The sequence below is a fragment of the Saccopteryx leptura genome, chromosome 7, assembly GCF_036850995.1.
Source record: "Saccopteryx leptura isolate mSacLep1 chromosome 7, mSacLep1_pri_phased_curated, whole genome shotgun sequence".
Taxonomy (NCBI): Eukaryota; Metazoa; Chordata; class Mammalia; order Chiroptera; family Emballonuridae; genus Saccopteryx; species Saccopteryx leptura.
The window spans coordinates 92,284,740-92,308,775 of NC_089509.1; the positions used below are offsets into that span (position 1 = coordinate 92,284,740).

Below are 24,036 nucleotides of genomic sequence, written 5' to 3' on the forward strand. Positions count from 1 at the left end.
CCATTAGGATCCTACCTACTGACAGTCACCTCATACAAACAACAGATGCAGCTACTGCTCTCACCACTTAGAATATTATTAGAGCTTTAGCGCTCTGTGTTAGGAACTGGGGAAAGAGGCCAATATATATTTTTTCATTATGTTATAATGAAGCTTAGAGAGAAATTTATAACTGTAATTACCTATATGTTTTTTAAAAGATACTAAATCAGTAACCTAACTTTCCACATTAAGAAACTAGAGGAAGATGCCTGACCAGGCAGTGGTGCAGTGGGTAAAGCTTTGGCCAGGGACTCTGAGGACCCAGGTTCAAGACCCTGAGTCACCGGCTTGAGCACAGGTTCATCCAGCTTGAGTGCGGGGCTGCCGGCTTGAGCGTGGGATCATAGACATGACCTCATGGTCACTAGCTTGAGTCCAAAGGTCATTGGCTTGAAGCCCAAGGTCGCTGGCTTGAGCAAAGTGTCACTGGCTTGGCTGGAGCTCCCCCAACCCCTCGTCAAGGAACACATGAGACAGCAATCAATGAACTAAAGTGCTGCAACAAGTTGATGCTTCTCATCTCTCTCCCTTCCTGTCACTCTCCCTCTCGCTACAAAAAAAAAAAAAAGAAAGAAAAGAAACTAGAAGAACAAGCAGAAGGAAAAAAAATAGACTAGAAAAGAAATAAAAGAAAACAAATCAATGAGAAAAATATCAATGAAACCAAAAGTTGGTTCTTTGAAATGATCAACAAAACTGACAACCCTTAAAGTTCAACTAACCACAAAGAAAGGAATGACTCAAATTACCAAAATTAAAAATGAAAGAGGAACATTACTACCTATCTTAAAGATTATAAGGGACCACTACAAAATATCATATGCCAATAAATTAGATAAAGGTAAAATGGACAAGTTTCTAGAGACACAAGCTTTGACTTTCACTCAAGAAAACAATGGAAAATCTGAATAAACCAACCACATCAATATTACAACAAAACTACAGAACAACCATCATTCAGAACCACTCAAAATCGAGCTGAACAGAAATCCTACAACTAAGGATATAAAGAAGAAGCCACACCAGGACTGGTAGGAGGGGCGAAGATGTGGAACATGTGGGTCTCACACCCACATATGGCAGATAAAAATTTGGTAGGACATCATGGCTGTGGAGGTACCCTTGAGGAGTGAGGCGTCCCAGCCCCACAAAGGGCTCCCCAGCCTAAGGTTCCAGAGCCAGGAAGAAAAGTCCCATAACTTCTGGCTGTAAAAACTGCAGGTATTGTGGCTAAGTGAGACAGGGCTGCTGAAGCATCCTAGGCAGCTCCTCTTAAATGGCCCAAGCACAGACTTACTCAAACTTACTCCCTCTGAGCTTCAGGGCCGGGGCAGCAGCTCGAAATGCACTAGAGATATACAGGGAGAAAATGAATTAATTATCTGGAATCAGGTTGAGAACTGAGAGGACAGCTTTATCCCAGACTGAACTGCTGGCAGAGGCCACTATTTTTTTACTGAGTGAGTCCTCCAACCTCAGAGACAGCAGCCAGATTCCACACCTGAGTCTCCGTCAACCAGGCTCACACTATTCACCCAGCCCTGGTGATTCCCTGAGGCCCTGTCCACCCAACTTGTGGGCCCAGCCAAGCTGTTTCCAGTGGCTTTTCCATACAAATGACTTGTCGTGGCTCATGTTTCAGACTTTCCTAAAAGCTCTCAAACAAGCAACATCTGGCCTCAGCGTGCCCTTTACTCTCCGTAAGTGGCCCCAGGCCTGGCACTAGTGGCAGCTGGCCTTGGTTCCCAGCTTGGCCTCTTTTGGGCACCTCCACACTACAAGTAGCAGCCATCTGCAGATCGCTTTGCAGCTCATGCCTGGTAGCCCTGGGCAGAACACAGGGAGCTGCTGACCTTGGCCTGAACCCCCCCTCCTGGTAGACAGCAGCAGACCACATCAAAGCACCCAACCACCTCCACAACTACACATTCTGGAGGCGGACTCAGCAGGGCACCAGAGCCATGCTGAAGTGAGTCTTGCTCCATGGGGTGAACCCCTACACAGCTGATCCTCCACGGTGGTTGCAGCCAGTCCTTGTAGCCAAAAGGTCTGGGGGTAAATTCCTCCCATTAACATGCCAACAAAAATCAAGGCTCAACTACAAGAGGAGAGTGTACATATCCCACACAGGGAAAGCACCTGAAGTGCCCAGCTTGGGTGACTGGGGAGGCTGTGCCACTAGACCCTACAGGATACCCTCTGCATTAGGCCACTCTACCAAGCCCAGAAAATGAAGCAGCTCCACCTAATAGAAAGAAAAAAACAGAGAGGCTACCAAAATGAGAAGACAAAGAAACATGTCCCAAATGAAAGAACAGAAAAAAATGCCAAAAAAACCCCTAAACTAACAATGCTCAATGAACTTATTGAGAACTCCAACATAATAAGAAAGGACAAGGAAACCACAGAAAATAACCAGTAAGAAAGGAAGGATGCACTAATTGAAATGAAGAATAATTTACAGAGAATCAACAGTAGAATAGATGAAGCCGAGAATCAAACCACTGATTTGGAAGATAAAAGAGCAAAACACACCAATCAGAACTTCAAAAATAAGAATATAAAAAATTGAGGACAGTTTATTAGAAGCCTCTGGGACAACTTCAAACATACCAATATTTGCATCATAGGAGTACCAGAAGGAGGAGAGAGAGTAAGGAATTAAAAATGTATTTTATGTAAAAAAAAAAAAAAAAAAAAAAATGACAGTGCCCTGGTCAGACAGCTTGATTGATTAGAGCATCGTCCCAAAGCACAGAGGTTGCCAGTTCGATCCCCAGTCAGGGCACATACAGGAGCAGATTGATGTTCCCGTCTCTCCCTCTCTCCATTCCTCTCTCTCTAAAATCAATACAATAAACATTACAAAAATTAATAATAATAATGACAGAAAACTCCCTAACCTGGTGAAGGAACTAGACATAAAGTCCAGGAAGCACAGAGAGTCCCAAATAGGATAAACGCAAAGAGGCCCACACTAAAAAAATCATAATTAAAGTGCAAAAGGTTGAAGACAAAGACAGAATTTAAAAGTAGCAAGAGAGAAGCAGTTACTTACCTAAAAGGGACTGTCAGCTGATTACTCACAGAAACTTTACAGGTCAGAAGGGACTGGCAAGAAATATTCAAAGTGATGAAAAAAGCAAGGACCTACAACTAGATTACTCTACCCAGTAAAGCTATCATTTAGAATCAAAGGACATCTAAAGAGCTTCCCAGGCAAGAAAAATAAAGGACTTCATCACCACCAAATCAGTATTATATGAAATGTTAAAAGGTCTTCCTTAAGAAGAAGAAAAGGCCCTAGCCAGTTAGTTCAGTGGTAGAACATCAGCTCAGTGTGTGGATGTCCTGGGTTCAATTCCCTGTCAGGGCACACAGGAAGAGCATCCATCTGCTTCTCTACCCCTCCACCCTTCTATCTTTCTCTTTCTTTCTACCCCCCCCAACCCCCACAGCCATGGCTCGATTGAAGTGAGTTGGTCCCAGACACTGGCTCCATGGCCTCTGCTTTAGACACTAAGAAGAGCTGAGTTGCTGAGCAACAGATTAACGCCCCAGATGAGTGGAGCATCGCCCCCTACTGGGCTTGCAGGGTGCATGCAGGACTCTGTCTCTCTGCCTCCCTTCCTCTCATTGAATAAAAAAATAAGAAGAAGACAATTGAATCCAAAAAACAAAATAAACATAGAAGCAGAACAGATACAGACTCAAAGGTACAGAGAATATTTTGATGGTTGTCAGATGGGAGGAGTATTGGGAGGATGGGTGAAAAAGGTAAAGGGATTAACAAGTATGAATTGGTTGCTACAGAACAGTCATGGGGATGTAAAGTACAGCACAGGGAAAATAGTCAATAATATTGTAATAACTATGTATGATGTCAGATGCATACAAGATTTATTGGAATGATCACTTAGTAAGTTATGTAAAGCCTGATCACTAGCATGTACACCTGAAACTAATATAATAGTGTATGTCAACTGTAATTGAAAAATAAAAAAATGATTTTAAAAAATCTGAATAAAACTGTAACAAATAAAAAGAGTGAATTAGTAATCAAAAATCTTTTCTAGTAAGAAAAGCCTAGAACCAGACTGCTTCACTGGTAAATAACACCTACTGTTTCCAGAAGAGTTACTACCATTCCTTCACAAATAATTCCAAACAATGAGAAAGAGGGAACATGTCCCAACTCATTCTACCAGGCCAATATAACCCCAATGTCAACACTAGACAAAGACTTCACAAGGAAAGAAAACTAAGACTGATATCGCTTTTTGACACAGATGCAACCTTCTCAACAAAATACAAACAAACCAAATCCAGAAGCACATAAAAAAGGATTATATACCACAGCCAATAGGATTTATCCTAGGAATGCAAGCAGGAGTCATCATATGAAAATCAACATAATAGACCATATTAATAAAATAAAGACAAAAAAAAAAAATCAGCATCTCAAGTAACACATGCTGCAACATGATAAATCTTGAAAATGTTATATAAAAGTAAAATAAGGACAATTATACAGTTATAGTATAATTCTACTTATATGTGATACCTAGAGTAGTCCAATTCATAGAAACAGGATGTAGAATGGTGAGTGCCAAGGGCTGGGGAGAGGAAGAAATGGGAACAGAGTATGGTTTAAGATGAAAAAGCCTTAAAGGTAGCTTGGGATGATGGTTGCACAACAACATGAATGTACTTAATTCCACTAAAAAGTACAGTTAAAAATGACTGAAATGGCCTGCCCTGTGGTGGCGCAGTGGATAAAGCATCAACTTGGAATGCTGAGGTCGCCGGTTCGAAACCCTGGGCTTGCCCAGTCAAGGCACATATGAGAGTTGATGCTTCCTGCTCCTCCCCCCCTTCTCTATCCCTTCTCTCTCTCTCTCTCTCTTTCTCCCCCCTTCTCTAAAATGAATAAATAAAATCTTTAAAAAAATTTTAAACAGCAAAAAAAATGAAATGATAAATTTTATGCTATGTATACTTTATCACTTAAAAAAAAAAGACCTCAGAATGCTGGTGTTTTTAAGTGCCTTATAGAAGCAAACATTCATCTCTGGGGGAATCCACTTTCATCCCAAATAACTCTCACCAATAATTTTCCTTAAATCGTTAACATTCAAAAAATACTTGCCTGACCTGTGGTGGCACAGTGGATAAAGCGTCAACCTGGAAATGCTGAGGTCGCCAGTTCAAAACCCTGGGCTTGCCTGGTCAAGGCACATATGGGAGTTGATGCTTCCAGCTCCTCCCCCCTGTCTCTCTCTCCTCTCTCTCTGTCTCTCTCTCTCCCTCTCTCTCTCCTCTCTAAAATGAATAAATAAAAAAATACTTAACTACTCCCAAACACCAAAGGATAAAAGGCATCTGGAGTAAGGGTTAGCAGAAACAAGAGACAGCCTATTTAAGATATTGAAACAATTAGAACATAAAATTAGTATGTGTAAGATTTAGTTCCAAGTAGTTAGAGAATATGAATAAACATGAAGTTGATGTGAACAACAACTAAAGGAAAGTCCTGAAAATGAGAAATAACTAAAACTTAAATTTAATGTACAGATCTAACAGGAGAGTAGAGAGATGTAAGACAGACTTAAGGAAATTATCCAGAATACAGTACAAAGAGGAAAGGTAAGAAAATATTTGAGATAAATCATTAAATGAAAAAATGGCCTGACCAGGGATTGGCGCAGTGGATAGTGTCGGACTGGGATGTGGAAGACCCAGGTTCGAGACCCCAAGGTCGCCAGCTTGAGTGCAGGCTCATCTGGTTTGAGCAAAAGCTCACTAGCTTGGACCCAAGGTCGCTGGCTCGAGTAAGGGGTTACTCGGTCTGCTGAAGGCCCACGGTCAAGGCACATATGAGAAAGCAATCAATGAACAACTAAGGTCTCACAACGAAAAACTAATGATTGATGCATCTCATCTGTCTCCATTCCTGTCTGTCTTTCCCTGTGTGTCCTTCTCTCTGACTCTCTGTCCCTGTAAAAAAAAAAAAAAGACTTAAAGAATATGTTGAATGAGTGAATACATAAATGAATAAAGAGAGAGAATGAGAGAATGAAGGGGGAAAGATACAAGTGACAGCTAGGCCCTGGCCGGTTGACTCAGCAATAGAGCTTCGGCCTGGTGTGTGGAGGTCCTGGGTTCAATTCCCGGCCAAGGCACACAGAAGAAGCGCCCATCTGCTTCTCCCATCTTCCCCCTCTCCTTCCTCTCTGTCTCTCTCTATCTCAGTGGAGCCAAGGCTCCATTGGAGCAAAGTTGGCCCAGGCACTGAGGATGGCCTCTGCCTCAGGTGCTAGAATGGCTCCGGTTGCACCAGAGCAAGGACCCAGATAGGCAGAGCATCGCCCGCTTATGGGATTTCCGGGTGGATCCCAGTCGGGAACATGTGGGAGTCTGTCTCTCTACCTCCCTCTTCTCACTTCAGAAAAATACAAAAAATAAATAATTTTAAAAAACAGTGACAGCTAGGAAGAAGTAAGGATAACTTTATAAAAAGGAGAAAAGGGGAAGAAAGATGGTGACTGAGTAGGTGGATGTTCCAACTGCCACCTCCCAGTTCCAAATTGGATTACAACTTAATTTAAGAACAATCATCTTGAAAAATCAACTTTGGACTAAATTAAGAAGAACCTATAACCAAGGATCACCAAAGAAGCCACACTGAGACTGGTAGGAAGGGCGGAGGTGTGGGAAGGGTTGCCCCGCCCCCAGGAGCGATTGGCAGCCCAGAGGGACTCTCACGGTGGGGTGGGTTGCCCTGAGAGGTATGGGTCCTCAGCCCCCAGCCCAGAGCCCCAGCCTAAAGCCCCAGAGCCTAGAAGAGGTGCCCAGACAGTATTTAGCTGTGAAAAAAGCCGGGTTTCTGTCCGCGAGAAAGAGACACACCTCTCGGACGCAGATTCCATTTTAAAGGGTCTGTGTAGAAAACCTCATTCTCAGCCACTTAACCGGGGCTCTGGCGGGGGAGAGCTGAGAAGACTGGAGTTGCAGGAGGAGAAAGTTGGAGGCCCAGGGAGAGACACTGTGGGGGAAGGAAACCAGAACCCCTGTGCTGAGTCATACTCCAGTACAGCAGTCACTATCTTTCTTGGTGGAGCATCCCCTTTGAGTGGTATCAGCTTGGGGAAAAACAGCTGCTCCACCCTCAGGAGTCTCTCCTACCCCAGACATGGCAATGGGTTGTTCTAAGAGGCCAGGAAGCAGGGGGCGTGTCAGAGACTCACTGGAGACTCAGTTGAATCTGTCCAGAGTGTGGGCAGACCACACTTCTGGGTCTCAGAAGCCACACCCATCAGACTCCTGGGGCCACACCCTACAGAGGTCTGTGAAAAAGTATGGAGAGACTGACACCTAGGGCGGAAGGGCGGAGCCACACCCACCACCCTTCCTAATCCCTGAATAGCCGTAGGCTCTAGACTCCAGCAGAGGATTTTTCAGCAGCTGAGCCTATCATGGGGGTCGGGAACTTTTTGGCTGAGAAAGCCATGAACGCCACATAGTTTAAAATGTAATTCCGTGAGAGCCATACAATGACCTGTGTACGTTATGCATTATCCAATAAAAATTTGGTGTTGTCCCGGAGAAGAGCTGTGATTGGCTCCAGCCACCCACAACCATGAACATGAACAGTAGGAAATGAATGGATTGTAATACATGAGAATGTTTTATATTTTTATTATTTTTTTGTATTAAAGATTTGTCTGCGAGCCAGATGCAGCCATCAAAAGAGCGACATCTGGCTCGCGAGACACAGGTTCCGGACCCCTGACCTAACAAGTAGCCAGCAGACAGAGGCTGTAAAAGGCGAGACATAGGGAAACCTGGCTGTTTGAGCAAACTTTCCCCTAGGACCTGAGTGAGTAAAAGCCAGCCTAGAAGTGCAGCTTGGTATTTCCATGTACACCTGGGCCCAGCAGAGGCAGCCACAAACTTTGAATTGCTTGTAGCTCCAAGAAGGTTGCTGAGGGCCAGTCACAGGCAGTGGTCTCTCACTGGTCTGCGCTGGGTTCCTGCTTGGGAGGCATAGGGCTGGCACATCCAGGAGCCAGCTGTGGAAAGCATTGGTTCAGGACCTAACAACCCTAAGAGTGGTATCCTAAGGAAAATCTTTTCACACCAGACCCAACTGAGGTGAGTTCCACTCTCTCAGATCAACGCCGGCACAGTGGCTCATGAGCATTGGATAGGGTGGAGCTTCCCAGCCAGCCAGCCTGGGCACTGGACATTCTGTCCTGCTAGGCTAGATTCCACAGGGGGAAGGGAGAGAGGCTTGGAGCATGGACATTTAAAGTGTGGGTCCCTGTGAGTCTATTGTTGGATCTGCTCAAGGGGCTTAACCACCTTTGGGAGGGGCACAGTCAATCCCAGGAGAAGACTCTCTCAGTCTTCGTCCCTGAGACTGGGGTCTCAACAGCTGAAAAACTTCTGCAGAGGGGACTGTTGGCCATACTCAGTCTGAACCTGCTGCTCACTTTGTTGGGGAGAAATAAAATTTGAGTATCCAGCAGTGACTGAGGGATCAAGCTCTGGAGTTAGGGGCCACATTCCCTGTACTGAGCTCCTGACTAAGAGACACCTGAAGTAGGAGGTCCCATAAACATTGTATTCACAACTTCAGCTGCCCTAACCCACCAAGCATGCAACCTGTAGAAGGGTTGGTTGGCTGAGGCTAATCTGAGCTCACACTACAGTCTTACTATAGAAGACTCTCTGGGAAGACCATGCAGCTGCAAGAGGATTAAGAGCAGCTGAAAAGTGGAGACAAATCTTACAGAGCTTGGGGCTTTTATGGAGCTGCTGCCATCTCTAAGCAGGAAGAACTTGATCCTTATACACAGGTTGGCCCCTCCCATAGTATCCAGACACAGAAAACAGACACAAACAGCGAAAAGTGCAGTCGCTGCAGACTGGTAGCCCACCGCGGGTTACAAACAACAGCTGACACCAACCCAAGAAGAACTTGAGCCAACACTACTGTTAGTGGGTAGAAGACAGCACCAACCCTAGACTCAACTATCTACACAAGCAGCACATCCAAAGGTGGAGTTTAGCAGGCACCAGACACTGTGGAGAATAAATACGCCCAACAGGACAGGCATTGCACAGTGTGTAATACACATAATCAAGGTTGACCCTTAGAGCCAGCCAGCCTAAAAGAATAAACGTACCCACAAAAAGACCAACAGCATTTAATACTCACATACAACAAGAGGGAAAATAGTACCCTCAAGAAGCATTCGTAGAACAAGGAAAACAAGTGGACTGGAGGACAGGTACCACTGAGCCCATCTTCTTCATGAAGACCACACAAAAATTTCAGTCAGACAGCACTACATAATACATAGACAAAATGAGCAGACAGAGAAATGCGACCCAAATGAATCAACAAGAGAAATCGCCAGAAAAAGAACTGATTGAGATGGAAGTAATCAAAATACCAGATGCAGAGTTTAAAACAATGATTTTTAGGATACCAAGAATCTAAGAGCAACAATGGATGAACATAATGAGCACCTACATAAAGAGATAGCAAGCATCAAAAAGGACATTGAAATCATAAAAAAGGACCAGTCATAAACGACAAATACAATATCAGAAATGAAGACTGCACTAGAAGGAATTAATAGCAGGCTGGATGAAGCAGAGGATCGAATCAGCGATTTACAGGACAAAATAAACAAAAGCATGGAAGCAAAGCTGCAAAAAGAAAAGAGCCTCTGCCTGACCTGTGGTGGCGCAGTGGATAAAGCGTCGACCTGGAAATGCTGAGGTCGCTGGTTCAAAACCCTGGAATTGCCTGGACAAGGCACATATGGGAGTTGATGCTTCCAGCTCCTCCCCCCCTTCTCTCTTTCTGTCTCTCCTCTCTCTCTCTCTCTCTCTCTCTCTCTCTGTCTCTCCCTCTCCTCTCTAAAAAATGAATAAAAAAAAAAAAGTTTGAAAAAAAAAAAAGAGGCTCAAAAAGTCAGGAAATTCTAAGAGAGCTCTGTGACAATATGAAGAAAAACAACATCCACGTCACAGGGGTTCCTGAAAGAGAAGAGAATGAGCAAGGAATAGAGAACCTGTTTGAAGAAATCACAGCTGAAAATTTCCCTAAATTGATGAAGGGAAAAGTCACACAAGTTCAAGAGCATAGAGAGTTCCATTAAAGAGGAACCCAAGGAAGCCTACAGCAAGTCACATCATAATTAAAGTATCAAAGTTAAGAAACAAAAAAAAAGAGGCCCTGGCCGGTTGGCTCAGTGGTAGAGTGTCGGCCTGGCGTGTGGAAGTCCCGGGTTCGATTCCCGGCCAGGGCACACAGGAGAAGCGCCCATCTGCTTCTCCACCCCTGCCCCTCTCCTTCCTCTCTGTCTCTTCCCCTCCCGCAGCCAAGGCTCCATTGGAGCAAAGTTTGCCCGGGTGCTGAGGATGGTTCTGTGGCCTCTGCCTCAGGCGCTAGAGTAGCTCTGGTTGCAGCAGAGCAATGCCCCAGATGGGCAGAGCATCTCCCCATGGTGGGCATGCCAGGTGGATCCTGGTCTGGCGCATGCGGGAGTCTGTCTGACTGCCTCTCCGTTTCCAGCTTCAGAAAAATACCAAAAAAAAAAAAAAATACCAAAAAAAAAAAAAGAAAGAAAGAAACAAAAAAAGAATACTAAAAGCTACAAGAGAAAAGCAGTTAATTACCTACAGAAGAGCCTCCATAAAGATGACATCCAACTTCTCAACAGAAACATTTGAGGCCAGAAGGGATTGGCAAGAAATATTCAGTGATGCAAAGCAAGAACCTACAACCAAGACTTCTTTATCCATCAAGGCTATCATTTAAAACTGAAGGAGAAATAAAAAGCTTTCCAGACCAAATAAAAAAAAAAACCTCAAGGAATTCATTATGACCAAACAAGTATTACAAGAAAGTTAAGGGGCCTACTGGAAAAAGAGAAAGGAAAAAAAATAGAGAAAAAAAGGATTGTAGATTTAAAGAATAAAATGGTAATAAACAACTACATATCAATAATAACCTTAAATGTAAAGGGATTAAATGCTCCAATCAAAAGACATAGGGTAGCTGTGTGGATAAAAAAACAGGACCTGTACATATGCTGTCTACAAGAGACCCACCTCAGAACAACAAAAGATACACAGACTAAAAGTGAAGGGATGGAAAAAAGTATTTCACGCAAATGGAAATGAAAATAAAGCTGGGGTAGCAATACTTATATCTGACAAAATAGACTTTAAAACAAAGGCTATAAATAGTAAGGGATAAATAAGCTCACTACATAATGATAAAGGGACCAATCTAACAGGAGGATATAACCATTGTAAATATCTATGTGTCTAATACAGGAGCACCTAAATATATATATAAAGCAGATTTTCATAGACATAAAGGGTAAGATCGACAGCAATACTATAATAGTAGGGGATTTTATTACCCCACTAACATCAATGGATAGATTCTTTAGACAGAAAATTAACAAAGAAACAGCAGCCTTAAAGGACACACTAAATCAACTGGATTTAATAGGTATCTTCAGAATTTTTCAACCCAAAGCAGCAGAATATACATTATTTTCAAGTGCTCATGGTACATTCTCTAGGATAGACCACATATGAGGATACAAAACGAGTTTCAATAAATTTAAGAAGATTGAAATCATATCAAGCATCTTTTCTAATCACAATAGCATGAAACTAGAAATCAACTAAAATAGAAAAACTGAAAAACATTCAACCATTTGGAGGCTAAATAGCATGTTATTAAATAACGAATGGGTTAACAACGAGATCAAGGAAGAAATAAAAAATTTCCTTGAAACAAATGAAAATGAACATATATATAACAACTTAAAACGTATGGGACATAGTAAAAGCAGTCCTGAGAAGGAAGTTCATAGCACTATAGGCATACCTTAAGAAGCAAGAAAAATGGATATAAAGGGCAAGATCAACAACAATCACTAGAGAGATTCTCAAGAAAGAAAATTAACAAAGAGACAGCAGACTTAAAGGACACACTAGATCAACTGAAATTAATAGATATCTTCAGAACCTTTCACCCTAAAGCAGCAGAATATATATTCTTTTCAAGTGTTCATGGTACATTCTCTAAGATAGACCACATGTTAAGGTACAAAAGCAGTCTCAAAAAATTTAAGAAGACTGAAATCATATCAAGCACTTTCTCTGATCACAATGGCATGAAACTAGAAATCAACCACAACAGAAAAACTGAAAAATATTCAAACACATGGAAACTAAATAGCATGTTATTAAATAACAAATGGGTTAAAAATGAGATCAAAGAAGAAATTTAAAAATTCCTACAAACGAATGATAATGAGCATACAACAACTCAAAATTTATGGGACACAGCAAAAGCAGTCCTGAGAGGGAAGTTCATAGCACTACAGAAATACCTTAAGAACCTAAAAAAAGCTCAAATAAACAACTTAACCCTGCATCTAAAAGAACTACAAAAAGAACAGCAAGTAAAGCCCAGAGGTAGTAGAAGGAAGGAAATAATAAAGATCAGAGTGAAAATAAATGACAGCCTGACAAGGTGGTGGCACAGTGGATAGCGCATCGGACTGGGATGCAGAGGACCCAGGTTCAAGACCCCAAGGTCGCAAGCTTGATCACGGGCTCATCTGGTTTGAACAGAGCTCACCAGCTTGGACCCAAGGTCGCTGGCTTGAGCAAGGGGTCACTTGGTCTGCTGTAGCCCTCTAGTCAAGGCACATATGAAAAATCAATCAATGGACAACTAAGGAACCACAACGAAGAATTGATGTTTCTCATTTCTCTCCCTTCCTGTCTGTCTATCCCTATCTGTCCCTCTCTCTGACTCTCTCTGTAAGAAGAAAAAGAGGGGGGGGAGGGCAAAAGAAATGAATAGACTCTTCTCCAAAGAGGACATACAGATGGCCAATAGGCACATGAAAAAATGCTCAACATCACTAATCACTAGAGAAATGCAAATTAAAACTACAATGAGCCTGACCTGTGGTGGCGCAGTGGATAAAGCGTCGACCTGGAAATGCTGAGGTCACCGGTTCGAAACCCTGTGCTTGCCTGGTCAAGGCACATATGGGAGTTGATGCTTCTAGCTCCTCCCCCCTGTCTCTCTCTCCTCTCCCTCTCTCTCCCTCTCTCTCTCTCTCTCTCCTCTCTAAAATGAATAAATAAAATTAAAAAAAAAAAAACTACAATGAGTTATCACCTCACATCGGTAAGAATGGTGCTCATCAACAAAACAACACAGAGTAAGTGCTGGCAAAGATATGGAGAAAAGGGAACCCTCCTGCACTGCTGGTGGGAATGCAGACTGGTGCAGCCACTGTGGAAAACAGTATGGAGATTCCTCAACAAATTAAAAATCAAACTGCCTTTTGACCCAGCCATCCCACTTTTAGGAATATACCCCAAGAAAACCATAGCAAGTTTGAAAAGGAGAAAATGCACCCCCATGTTTATGGCAGTATTGTTTAAAATAGCGAAGATCTGGAAACAGCCCAAGTGGCCATCACTGGATGATTGGATTAAAAAACTGTGGTACATATATACAATGGAATACTATGGGGCAATGAAAAAGAAGGAAATATTATTTTTTGCAACAACATAGATGGAACTAGAAACTATTATGTTAAGTGAAATAAGCCAGGCAGAGAAAGAAAAATATCATATGACCTCACTCATCTGAGGAATCCGATGAACAATATGAACTGAGGAGTGAAATAGAGAGAGAGGCGGGATCAAAGGATCCAGAAGGAAAGCGGACAGAGGGAAAGGGGATGACAGGGTGACAGGATGGGATGAGAGCAGAAAAGCAAATCCTGGAGGGGAGGGGGGAGGCTGTTACCGGGAGGGAGACAGGAGGGATGCACTGGGGAACATGGGTGACATTAGAATCCACGTAAACACAATAAATTAATAAAAATTAAAAATAGAAAAAAGAGGATTCAAATAAAACTAGAAATGAGAGTGGAGAAGTAACAACTGACACCATAGAAATACAAAGGATTGTAAGAAAATATTATGAAGAACTGTATGCAAAAAAGTTAGACAATCTAGGTGAAATGGATAAATTCCTAGAAACATATAATGTTCCAAAACTCAATCTGGAAGAATCAGAAAACCTAAATGGACTGATTACAACAAATGAAATTGAAACAGTTATCCAAAAACTCTCAGCAAACAAAAGTCCTGGACCAGATGGCTTCACAGGCGAATTTTACCAAATATTCAAAGACCCAACAACTATCCTCAAGCTATTTCTTTTTTTTGTATTTTTCTGAAGTTGGAAACAGGGAGGCAGTCAGACAGACTCCCGCATGTGCCCGACCAGGATCCACCCGGCACACCTACCAGGGGGCGACGCTCTGCCCATCTGGGCATCGCTCTGTTGCAACCAGAGCCATTCTAGCACCTGAAGCAGAGGCCACAGAGCCATCCTCAGCGCCTGGGCAAACTTTGCTCTAATGGAGCCTTGGTTGCATGAGGGGAAGAGAGAGACAGAGAGGAAGGAGAGGGGGAGGGGTGGAGAAGCAGATGGGCGCTTCTCCTGTGTGCCCTGGCTGGGAATTGAACCCAGGACTCCTACATGCCAGGCTGACGCTCTACCACTGAGCCAACCGGCCAGGGCCTCCTCAAGCTATTTCAAAGAATTCAAGAGGAGGGAAGACTTCCAAGCTCCTTATATGAGGCAAGCATAATCCTCATTCCAAAACCAGGTAAAGGCACTACAAAGAAAGAAAACTATAGGCCAATATCCCTGATGAACTTAGATGCTAAAATTCTCAAAAAAATATTAGCAAACTGGATCCAGTAATACATGAAAAAAAATCATACATCATGATCAAGCGGGATTTATTCTGGGGAGGCAAGGCAGGTACAATATTCCCAAATCAATAAATGTGATTCGCCTGACCAGCAGTGGCGCAGTGGATAGAGCGTCAGACTGGGATGCAGAGGACTCAGGTTCGAGACCCCGAAGTCGCCAGCTTGAGCAAGGGGTTACTTGGTCTGCTGAAGTCCCACGGTCAAGACACATATGAGAAAGAAATCAATGAGCAACTAAGGTATCACAACAAAAAAACTGATGATTAATGCTTCTCATCTCTCTCTGTTCCTGTCTGTCTGTCCCTATCTGTCCCTATCTATCCCTCTCTCTGACTCTCTCTCCGTCTCTGAAAATAAATAAATAAATAAATAAATAAAATAAATGTGATTCGTCACATAAACAAAAGGAAGGATAAAAATCACATGATAATATCAATAGATGCAAATAAAGCATTTAATAAAATCCAGCACCCATTCATGATCAAAACTCTCAGCAAAGTGGGAATACAGGGAACATACCTCAACATGATAAAGGCCATCTATGAGAAACCCACAGTCAACATCATACTCAATGGGCAAAAATTAAAAGCAATCTCCTTATGATCAGGAACAAGGCAGGGGTGCCCCCTATCACCACTGTTATTCAACATTGTGCTGGAAGTCCTACCCACAGCAATCAGACAAGAAGAAGAAATAAGAGGCAATCAAATTGGAAAAGAAGAAGTAAAACTATCATTATTTGCTGATGACATGATACTGTATATAGAAAACTCTAACATCTCAGTCAAAAAACTACTAGACCTATTAAATGAATTTGGCAAGGCGGCAGGATATAAAATTAATATTCAGAAATCAGTGGGATTTTTATACACCGACAATAAACTGTCTGAAAGAGAATTTAAGAAAACAATCCCCTTCACTATTGCAACAAAAAAAATAATAAAGTACCTAGGAGTAAATTTAACCAAGGAGGTAAAGGACTTGTACTCGGAAAATTATAAAACACTGATAAAAGAAATCAAGGAAGATACAAACAAGTAAAGCATATACTGTGTTCATGGATAGGAAGAATAAACATCATTAAAATGTCTGTATCAGTGGTCCCCAATTCCCGAGCTGCGGACGGGTACCAGTCCGTGGGCCATTTGGTACCAGTCCGCAGAGAAAGAATAAATAACTTACATTATTTTTGTTTTATTTATATTTAAGTCTGAACGATGTTTTATTTTTAAAAAATGACCAAATTCCCTCTAAGACTCACTCTTGACGTTTGTCTCGGTCACGTGATACATTTATCCGTCCCACCCTAAAGGCTGGTCCGTGAAAATATTTTCTGACATTAAACCGGTCCGTGGCCCAAAAAAGGTTGGGGACCACTGGTCTATATTACCTAAAGCAACCTATAAATTCAATGCAATTCCTATTAAAATGCCAATGGCATACTTCAAAGATATAGATTATAGAACAAATATTCCAAAAATTTATATGGAACCAAAAATGACACGAATAGCCTCAGCATTCTTGAAAAAGAAGAATAAAGTGGGAGGTATCACACTTCCTGATATCAAGTTATACTACAAGGCCACTGTACTCAAAATAGCTTGGTACTGGCATAAGAACAGGCATACAGATCAATGGAACAGAACAGAGAACCCAGAAATAAACCCACGACTTTATGGTCAATTGATATTTGACAAAGGAGGTAAGAGCATACAATGAAGTAAAGAAAGTCTCTTTAATAAATGGTGTTGGGACAATTGGACAGGTACAGGCATAAAAATGAAGCTAGACCACCAACTTACACCATTCACAAAAATAAACTCAAAATGGATAAAGGACTTAAATGTAAGTTGTGAAACCATAAATATCATGGAAGAAAACATAGGCAGTAAATTCTCTGATAGCTCTTGTAGCAATATTTTTGCTGATTTATCTGCACGGGCAAGTAAAATAAAGGACAGGATGAACAAATGGGACAATATCAAACTAAAAAGCTTTTGCAGCCTGACCAGGCGGTGGCGCAGTGGATAGAGCGTCGGGCTGGGATGCGGAAGGACCCAGGTTCGAGACCCCAAAGTTGCCAGCTTGATCGCGGGCTCATCTGGTTTGAGCAAAGCTCACCAGCTTGGACCCAAGGTCGCTGACTCGAGCAAGGGGTTACTCGGTCTGCTGAAGGCCCGCGGTCAAGGCACATGTGAGAAAGCAATCAATGAACAACTAAGGAGTCGCAATGCACAATGAGAAACTAATGATTGATGCTTCTCATCTCTCCGTTCCTGTCTGTCTGTTCCTGTTTATCCCTCTCTCTCTCTCTCTTTGTAAAAAAAAAAAAAAAAAGATTTTGCACAGCAAAAGACACCACAAACAAAATAAAAAGACAAATAGGAGAACATATTCATCAATACCTCCGATAAGGGGTTAATAACCAAAACAATCCAATTAAAAAATGGGCAAAAGAAATGAACAGACACTTCTCCAAAGAGGACATACAGATGGCCAATAGACAGATGAAAAAATGTTCAACATAACTAATCATCAGAGAAATGCAAATTAAAACCACAATGAGATACCATCTCACACCAGTCAGAATGGCGCTCATCAATAAAACAACACAGAGTAAGTGCTGGCGAGGATGTGGAGAAAAGGGAACCCTCCTGCACTGCTGGTGGGAATGCAGACTGGTGCAGTCACTGTGGAAAACAGTATGGAGATTCCTCAAAAAATTAAAAATGGAACTGCCTTTTGACCTGGCCATCCCACTTTTAGGAATATATCCTGAGAATACCAAATCACTGATTCAAAAGAAGATATGCACCCCCATGTTTACTGCAGCATTGTTTACAATAGCCAAGATGTGGAAACAGCCCAAGTGTCTATCAGTAGACAAGTAGATTAAAAAGCTGTGGTACATATACACAATGGAATACTACGTGACTGTGAAATAGAAGGAAATCTTACCTTTTGTGACAGCATGGATGGACCTGGAGATTATTATGCTAAGTGAATAAACCAGGCAGAGAAAGAAAAATATCATATGATCTCACATATATGTGGAACCTAATGAACAAAGTGAACTGAGTAATGGAATAGAGGCAGAGGCAGGGTCACAGGGATCAGAAGGACAGCAGTCAGAGGGAAGGGGGATGAGGGGATGGGATCAGAGAAGGTGAAGGGATTGTGAAACTATATACATAACACAGAGATACAGATAACAGGACAGCAAAACCCAGAGGGAAGCCTGACCAGGCGGTGGCGCAGCGGATAGAGCGTCGGACTGGGATGCAGAGGACCCAGGTTCGAGACCCCGAGGTCGCCAGCTTGAGCGCGGGCTCATCTGGTTTGAGCAAAAGCCTACCAGCTTGAACCCAAAGTCGCTGGGTCCAGCAAGGGGTTACTCGGTCTGCTGAAGGCCTGCGGTCAAGGCACATATGAGAAAGCAATCAATGAACAACTAAGGTGTTGCAATGCGCAATGAAAAACTAATGATTGATGCTTCTCATCTCTCTCTGTCCCTGTCTATCCCTCTCTCTGACTCACTCTCTGTCTCTATAATAAATAAATAAAATTAAAAAAAAAAAACAAAACCCAGAGGGAAGGGGGAAGTGAATTAGGGGAAGGGGGGTAAAGGGGGTATAAAAAAAGACACAGGGGTGGGAGGTGAGGGAGTTATATTCAGCGGGACACTTGAATCCATGTAAACACAATAAATTAAAAATTAATAAAATTTTTTTAAAAAGAATATATAAAAAAAGGAGAAAAATAGGCTCTGGCTAGTTGGCTCAGTGGTAGAGCATTGGCCTGGTGTGTGGCAGGCCCAGGTTTGATTCCCGGCCAGGGGGCAGAGCATCACCCCGTAGGGGGCATGCCAGGTGGATCCTGGTCAGGTGCACGTAGGGGTCTGTCTCTCTGCTTCCCCGCTTCTCACTTCAGAAAAATAAAAAATTAAAAAAAAAAGAGAGCCTGATCTGTGGTGGTGCAGTGAGATAAAGCGTTGACCTGGAACGCTGAGGTTGCCAGTTCGAAACCCTGGGCTTGCCTGGTCAAGGCACATATGGGAGTTGATGCTTCCTGCTCCTCCCCCCTTCTCTCTCTCTGTCCTCTCTAAAAATGGTATAAATAAAGTCTTAAAAAAAAAACTATTTAAAAAAGGGAGAAAAATATACTGAAGGAAAAGAAGAACCAGGAAAGCAGGGTACCATGGTAAGTCAAAGAGGAAGCAATTTAGCAAAAGTGGCAAGAAAACAAAATGCCACAAAGATGAAGAAAAATAAGGATGCCCACAGTCTAAAACAATGAAAGAAATATTCTGAAAACTTTGCAAGAATAGAAGGCAGATATGGAATATAGACTGCTCCTAATTAAGAGAAAAAACTCTTAAGACTGATGTTCAGGTCACCTTGAGAATAAAAAAAGGAGTTGTAAGTACTATTTATCAGTCATTTCCATGTATCAGGTACTATGCTAAACTTTACTTACATTAGCCCATTTATAGCAATTTGTAAAATTAACCCAAAATATCCCAAGTTAAGTGGATATGAATATTAACCTTAGGAAGCATGATTGATAGTACTGATAACTAAAAAAGCTTAAGAAAGCTTACATTCACTCAATTATACTTCTATCTGAAAGAAAGAATAATGCTACTGGTAAGGAAACAGTCTTGAATCACATATAAAATGGAACATCAAGAGAGAAAAAAATACAGCCTTCTCCAGTACTATCTAAGAGACAGGGAGGGCAAGGGCGACAAAAAGGAGACAAATCCGAGGAGTGGAAAGGGATGCATCAGGCTATTGTAAGTTACTGACACTGGTCATTAATAAATCTAACTAACTCTCCTTGTTCTAATTCCATGCCCAAGTAAGCTTATTATATTTTGCTTCCCATGTAGTTTTGCTTAGTGAACATGTATGCTGCTTAATGAACATCTATACTACTTAACGAATACATGTCTTATTGTAAACTGTATCTCACTGTAAACTGGCATTTTGGTTTATACATGAGTGTCTAATGAATCAGTTCCCTAAGCCTAATCTGGGTGTACTAACAAATCACATTTTTAAGTCTATATATATGTCCATACAATGATACTGCAAAATTCTATGAGTTGGTTTGAGGCAGATAGCTGGTCTCCTCCCTATCTTGTTGAACATGTACTCAAATCACAACACTCTTTATAAAAATAGTCAGCTGAGGTAGGGGAAGGGGGCAAAAGGGGTGAAATGGGGTGGAAAGAGACTTGGCATGGGGAACCACGATATGGTGTGTAGAGGGTGTTATATGGAGTGGGACACTCGAAATCACATCAACACAGCAAATTGAAATTGTAAATTAAGCCTGACCAGTGGTGGCGTAGTGGATAAAGGGTTGACCTGGAATGCCAAGGTTGCTGGTTCGAAACCCTGGGCTTGCCTGGTCAAGGCACGTGTGGGAGTTGATGCCTCCTGCTCCTCCCCCTCCCTCTCTCCCTCTCTTTCTCTTCTGTAAAATGAATAATTTTTAAAATTTTTAATAATAAAATTTTAAATTAAAAAAATATTATTATGGGGCCCTGGCCGGTTGGCTCAGCGGTAGAGCGTCGGCCTGGCGTGCGGGGGACCCAGGTTCGATTCCCAGCCAGGGCACATAGGAGAAGCGTCCGTTTGCTTCTCCACCCACCCCCCTCCTTCCTCTCTGTCTCTCTCTTCTCCTCCCGCAGCCAAGGCTCCATTGGAGCAAAGATGGCCCGGGCGCTGGGAATGGCTCCTTGGCCTCTGCCCCAGGCGCTAGAGTGGCTCTGGTCGTGGCAGAGCTACGCCCCGGAGGGGCAGAGCATCGCCTCCTGGTGGGCAGAGCGTCGCCCCTGGTGGGCTTGCCGGGTGGATCCCGGTTGGGTGCATGCCGGAGTCTGTCTGACTGTCTCTCCCCATTTCCAGCTTCAGAAAAATACAAAAAAAAAAAAAAAAAAGCAAAAAAATATATATATATTATTATGGAAAAAATAAAGCTTAGTCTGTGAGCTATCTTTTGAACCCATAAGTAAAGGTTCACACTGTCACACTACACCAAGTGAATTCCTATGACTCAAAAGCAGTCCCCTGAAAAAAAACAACCGGCTTTCTCACTATCACTGAAGGGCAGTGCATTCAGCTACAGATGTCTAATAAGGCAGATACCAAGAACGTCTAATGAGATCATTGTGAAAAACATGTTAGCACATTAGAAATATTCAGTGTATTAAGTTTATTAAAGAATAAAATATTAAAGAATAGATCAATCTTCCAGAAGACACAGAGGCGAAGTTAAAAAGCACTCTTTACAGCCATTATGAGGGTAGGGCCAATGAAGATAAGTCAGAGAGAGTGGGATTTCCAACTAGTGCTGGGACCACAGGCAAGTTCCTTAACCTATCTGGGCCCTGATTTCCTCTTCTGTAAAATGAGGAAATGTGCTCAGGTATCCCTAAGGTCCCTTTCAATTCAGAATCCTTTTACAGTTATTTCCTTCAGTGAAAGGTACAAAAACAAATTAATCAAGAAAACCTAAGAGTAACTTTTCTCAAACAATAGTTTCTTTCCAAGTAGAATCCATTTTATCTCCTTTATGATAAAACTAGACACCCCTTCCAAAAAAATGTGCATATATAGGGAAGACTCAATCTACTACTGTGATAATTTAAGAATAAAAACAGACAGACTTACATGTGTCTTTCATATCTGAGGGTTTCTCGGATGGACCACGCGACCTGGTATGGCGACGCCTGCTCCGAGTCCTCCGGTTCCTCTCCACTCTCTTCAGACCAGTCCAGCCCTGACACAGAGGACAGGATAGTGCCAGTAAGAAAAAATTCACTTTTATTTAAAAGTTAGATAAAGAGTAACCTGAAACATGTGACCCAACACCTATAGCAAGCACTATCATAGTATGAATAAATGCCTCCTGATGAGTTTCATCGCTGTCTGACAAAGATATTAATAATGAATATACGACATACACTCAAGTCTAGAACAAAGGCATTATAACAAAAAGGCTACAGTTCAAGGATGAACTTCCTTTTTTTTTTGGTTTGTTTTTTATATTTTTTCAAATACATTTCACACATTTCACATTCAATATTATTCTGTATTCATTTTAGGAGTACAGCATAGTGGTTAGATAACTGTATATTTTACAAGTTGTTCCCCCCAATATTTCCAGTACCTACCACAAAATTATTTTATTTTATTTTTTTAAAGAGATAGAGAGTCAGAGAGAGGGACAGATAGGGACAGACAGACAGGAACAGAGAGAGATGAGAAGCATCAATCATTAGTTTTTCGTTACGACACCTTAGTTGTTCATTGACTGCTTTCTCATATGTGCCTTGACCGTGGGGCTACAGCAGACCGAGCAACCCCTTGCTCAAGCCAGTGACCTTTGGTCCAAGCTGGTGAGCTTTGCTCAAACCAGATGAGCCCGCACTCAAGCTGGCGACCTCGGGGTCTCAAACCTGGGTCCTCAGCATCCCAGTCCAACGCTCTATCCACTGTGCTACCGCCTGGTCAGGCCCTACCACAAATTATTAACTACATTTCCTGTGCCGTATTTTACATCCCAATAACTATTTTGAAACTACAATTTCTACTTCTTCTTCTTCTCTCTTTTTTTGTGTGTGTGTGTTTTTTTGTGTGACAGAGGCAGAGAGAGGGACAAATAGGGGCAGATAGACAAGAAGGGAGAGAGAGGAGAAGCATCAATTCTTTGTTGCGGTACCTTAGTTGTCCATTGATTGCTTTATCATATGTGCCTTGACCAGGAGGCTACAGCAGACGGAGTGACCCGTTGCTCAGCCAGCAACCTTGGGCTCAAGCTGGTGAGCCTTGCTCAAACCAGATGAGCCCGTGCTCAAGCCAGCAACTTCAGTATTTCAAACCTGGGTCCTCTGCATCCCAGTCCAATGCTCTATCCACTGCGCCACCGTCTGGTCAGGCTCTTTTTTTTTTTTTTTTTTTTTTTTTTTTTAAGATTTAGTTTATTGATTTTAGAAAGAGGAGACAGAGAGAAGGGGGGACCAGGAAGCATCAACTCATAGTAGTTGCTTCTCATATGTGCCTTAACTAGGCAAGCTCAGGGTTCTGAACCAGTAACCTCAGCATTCCAAGTCAATGCTCTATCCACTGCGCCACCACAGGTCAGGCCAATTTCTACTTCTTAATCCCTTCACCCAGTCCCCCAAGTGCCCTCTATTTTGTAACTACCAATTTGTACTTTAAAAAATAAATTTTCCCACCTGATGAGGCGGTGGAGCAGTGGATAGAGCGTCGGACTGGGATGCAGAGGACCCAGGTTCGATACCCCGAGGTCGGCAGCTTGTGCGTGGGCTCATCTGGTTTGAGCAAAAGCTCACCAGCTTGGACCCAAGGTCACTAGCTAGAGCAAGGGGTCACTCAGTCTGCTGAAGGCCCGCGGTCAAGGTACATATGAGAAAGCAATCAATGAACAACTAAGGTGTCGCAACATGCAACGAAAAACTAATGATTGATGCTTCTCATCTCTCTCCATTCCTGTCTGTCTGTCCCTCTCTGACTCTCTCTCTGACCCTGTAAAAAAAAATTTTTTTTTTTCCATTGATTTGAGAGACAAGGAAGGGAGAGAGACAGAGAAGGGAGGAAGGAGGGGAGAGAGAGGACAGGGGGAAAGAGAGAAATAAGCATCAATTCATTCTTGCTTAGTTGTCCCATTTTAGTTGTTTACTCAGTATACTCACTGACTGCTTCTTGCATGTGCTCTGACCAGGAGTTGAACCTGCAGCCTCTGGCACACTGGGTCGGTGCTTTATCCACTGAGCACCCAGCCAGGACTCAGTCCCTACTTCTTAATCCCTTCAGCAGGACCCCAATCATCCTCCATTCTGGCTACCATCAGTCTGTTCTCCGTGTCTATGAGTCTATGTCAGTATTGTTTACGTATTTTGTTCTTTACATTATACATATAAGTGAAATCATATGGTATTTGTCATCCTCTGACTCATTTCACTTAGCGTAATACCCTCTAGGTCCAACTATGCTGTCACAAATGGTTAAATTTCATTATTTTTTATGTAAGGATGAACTTCTTTTAACAGACATTTCACAGCTAGAGTAGAAACAACACAAACGAAAAAAGTTCAAAATAAAAAAAAGT

General features: G+C 42.3%; 1 protein-coding gene across 2 annotated transcripts in view; it reads right to left on the reverse strand.

Moving 5' to 3' along the window:
- The window catches only part of INO80D (INO80 complex subunit D), a 99,941-nt gene that overhangs the window by 39,373 nt on the left and 36,532 nt on the right, over window positions 1-24,036 (reverse strand). For both annotated transcript variants that reach the window (XM_066346218.1, XM_066346217.1), the window contains exon 5: window positions 21,576-21,684. In XM_066346218.1, the coding sequence (XP_066202315.1) occupies window positions 21,576-21,684 (109 nt within the window). The remainder of the gene's footprint in view (window positions 1-21,575; window positions 21,685-24,036) is intronic.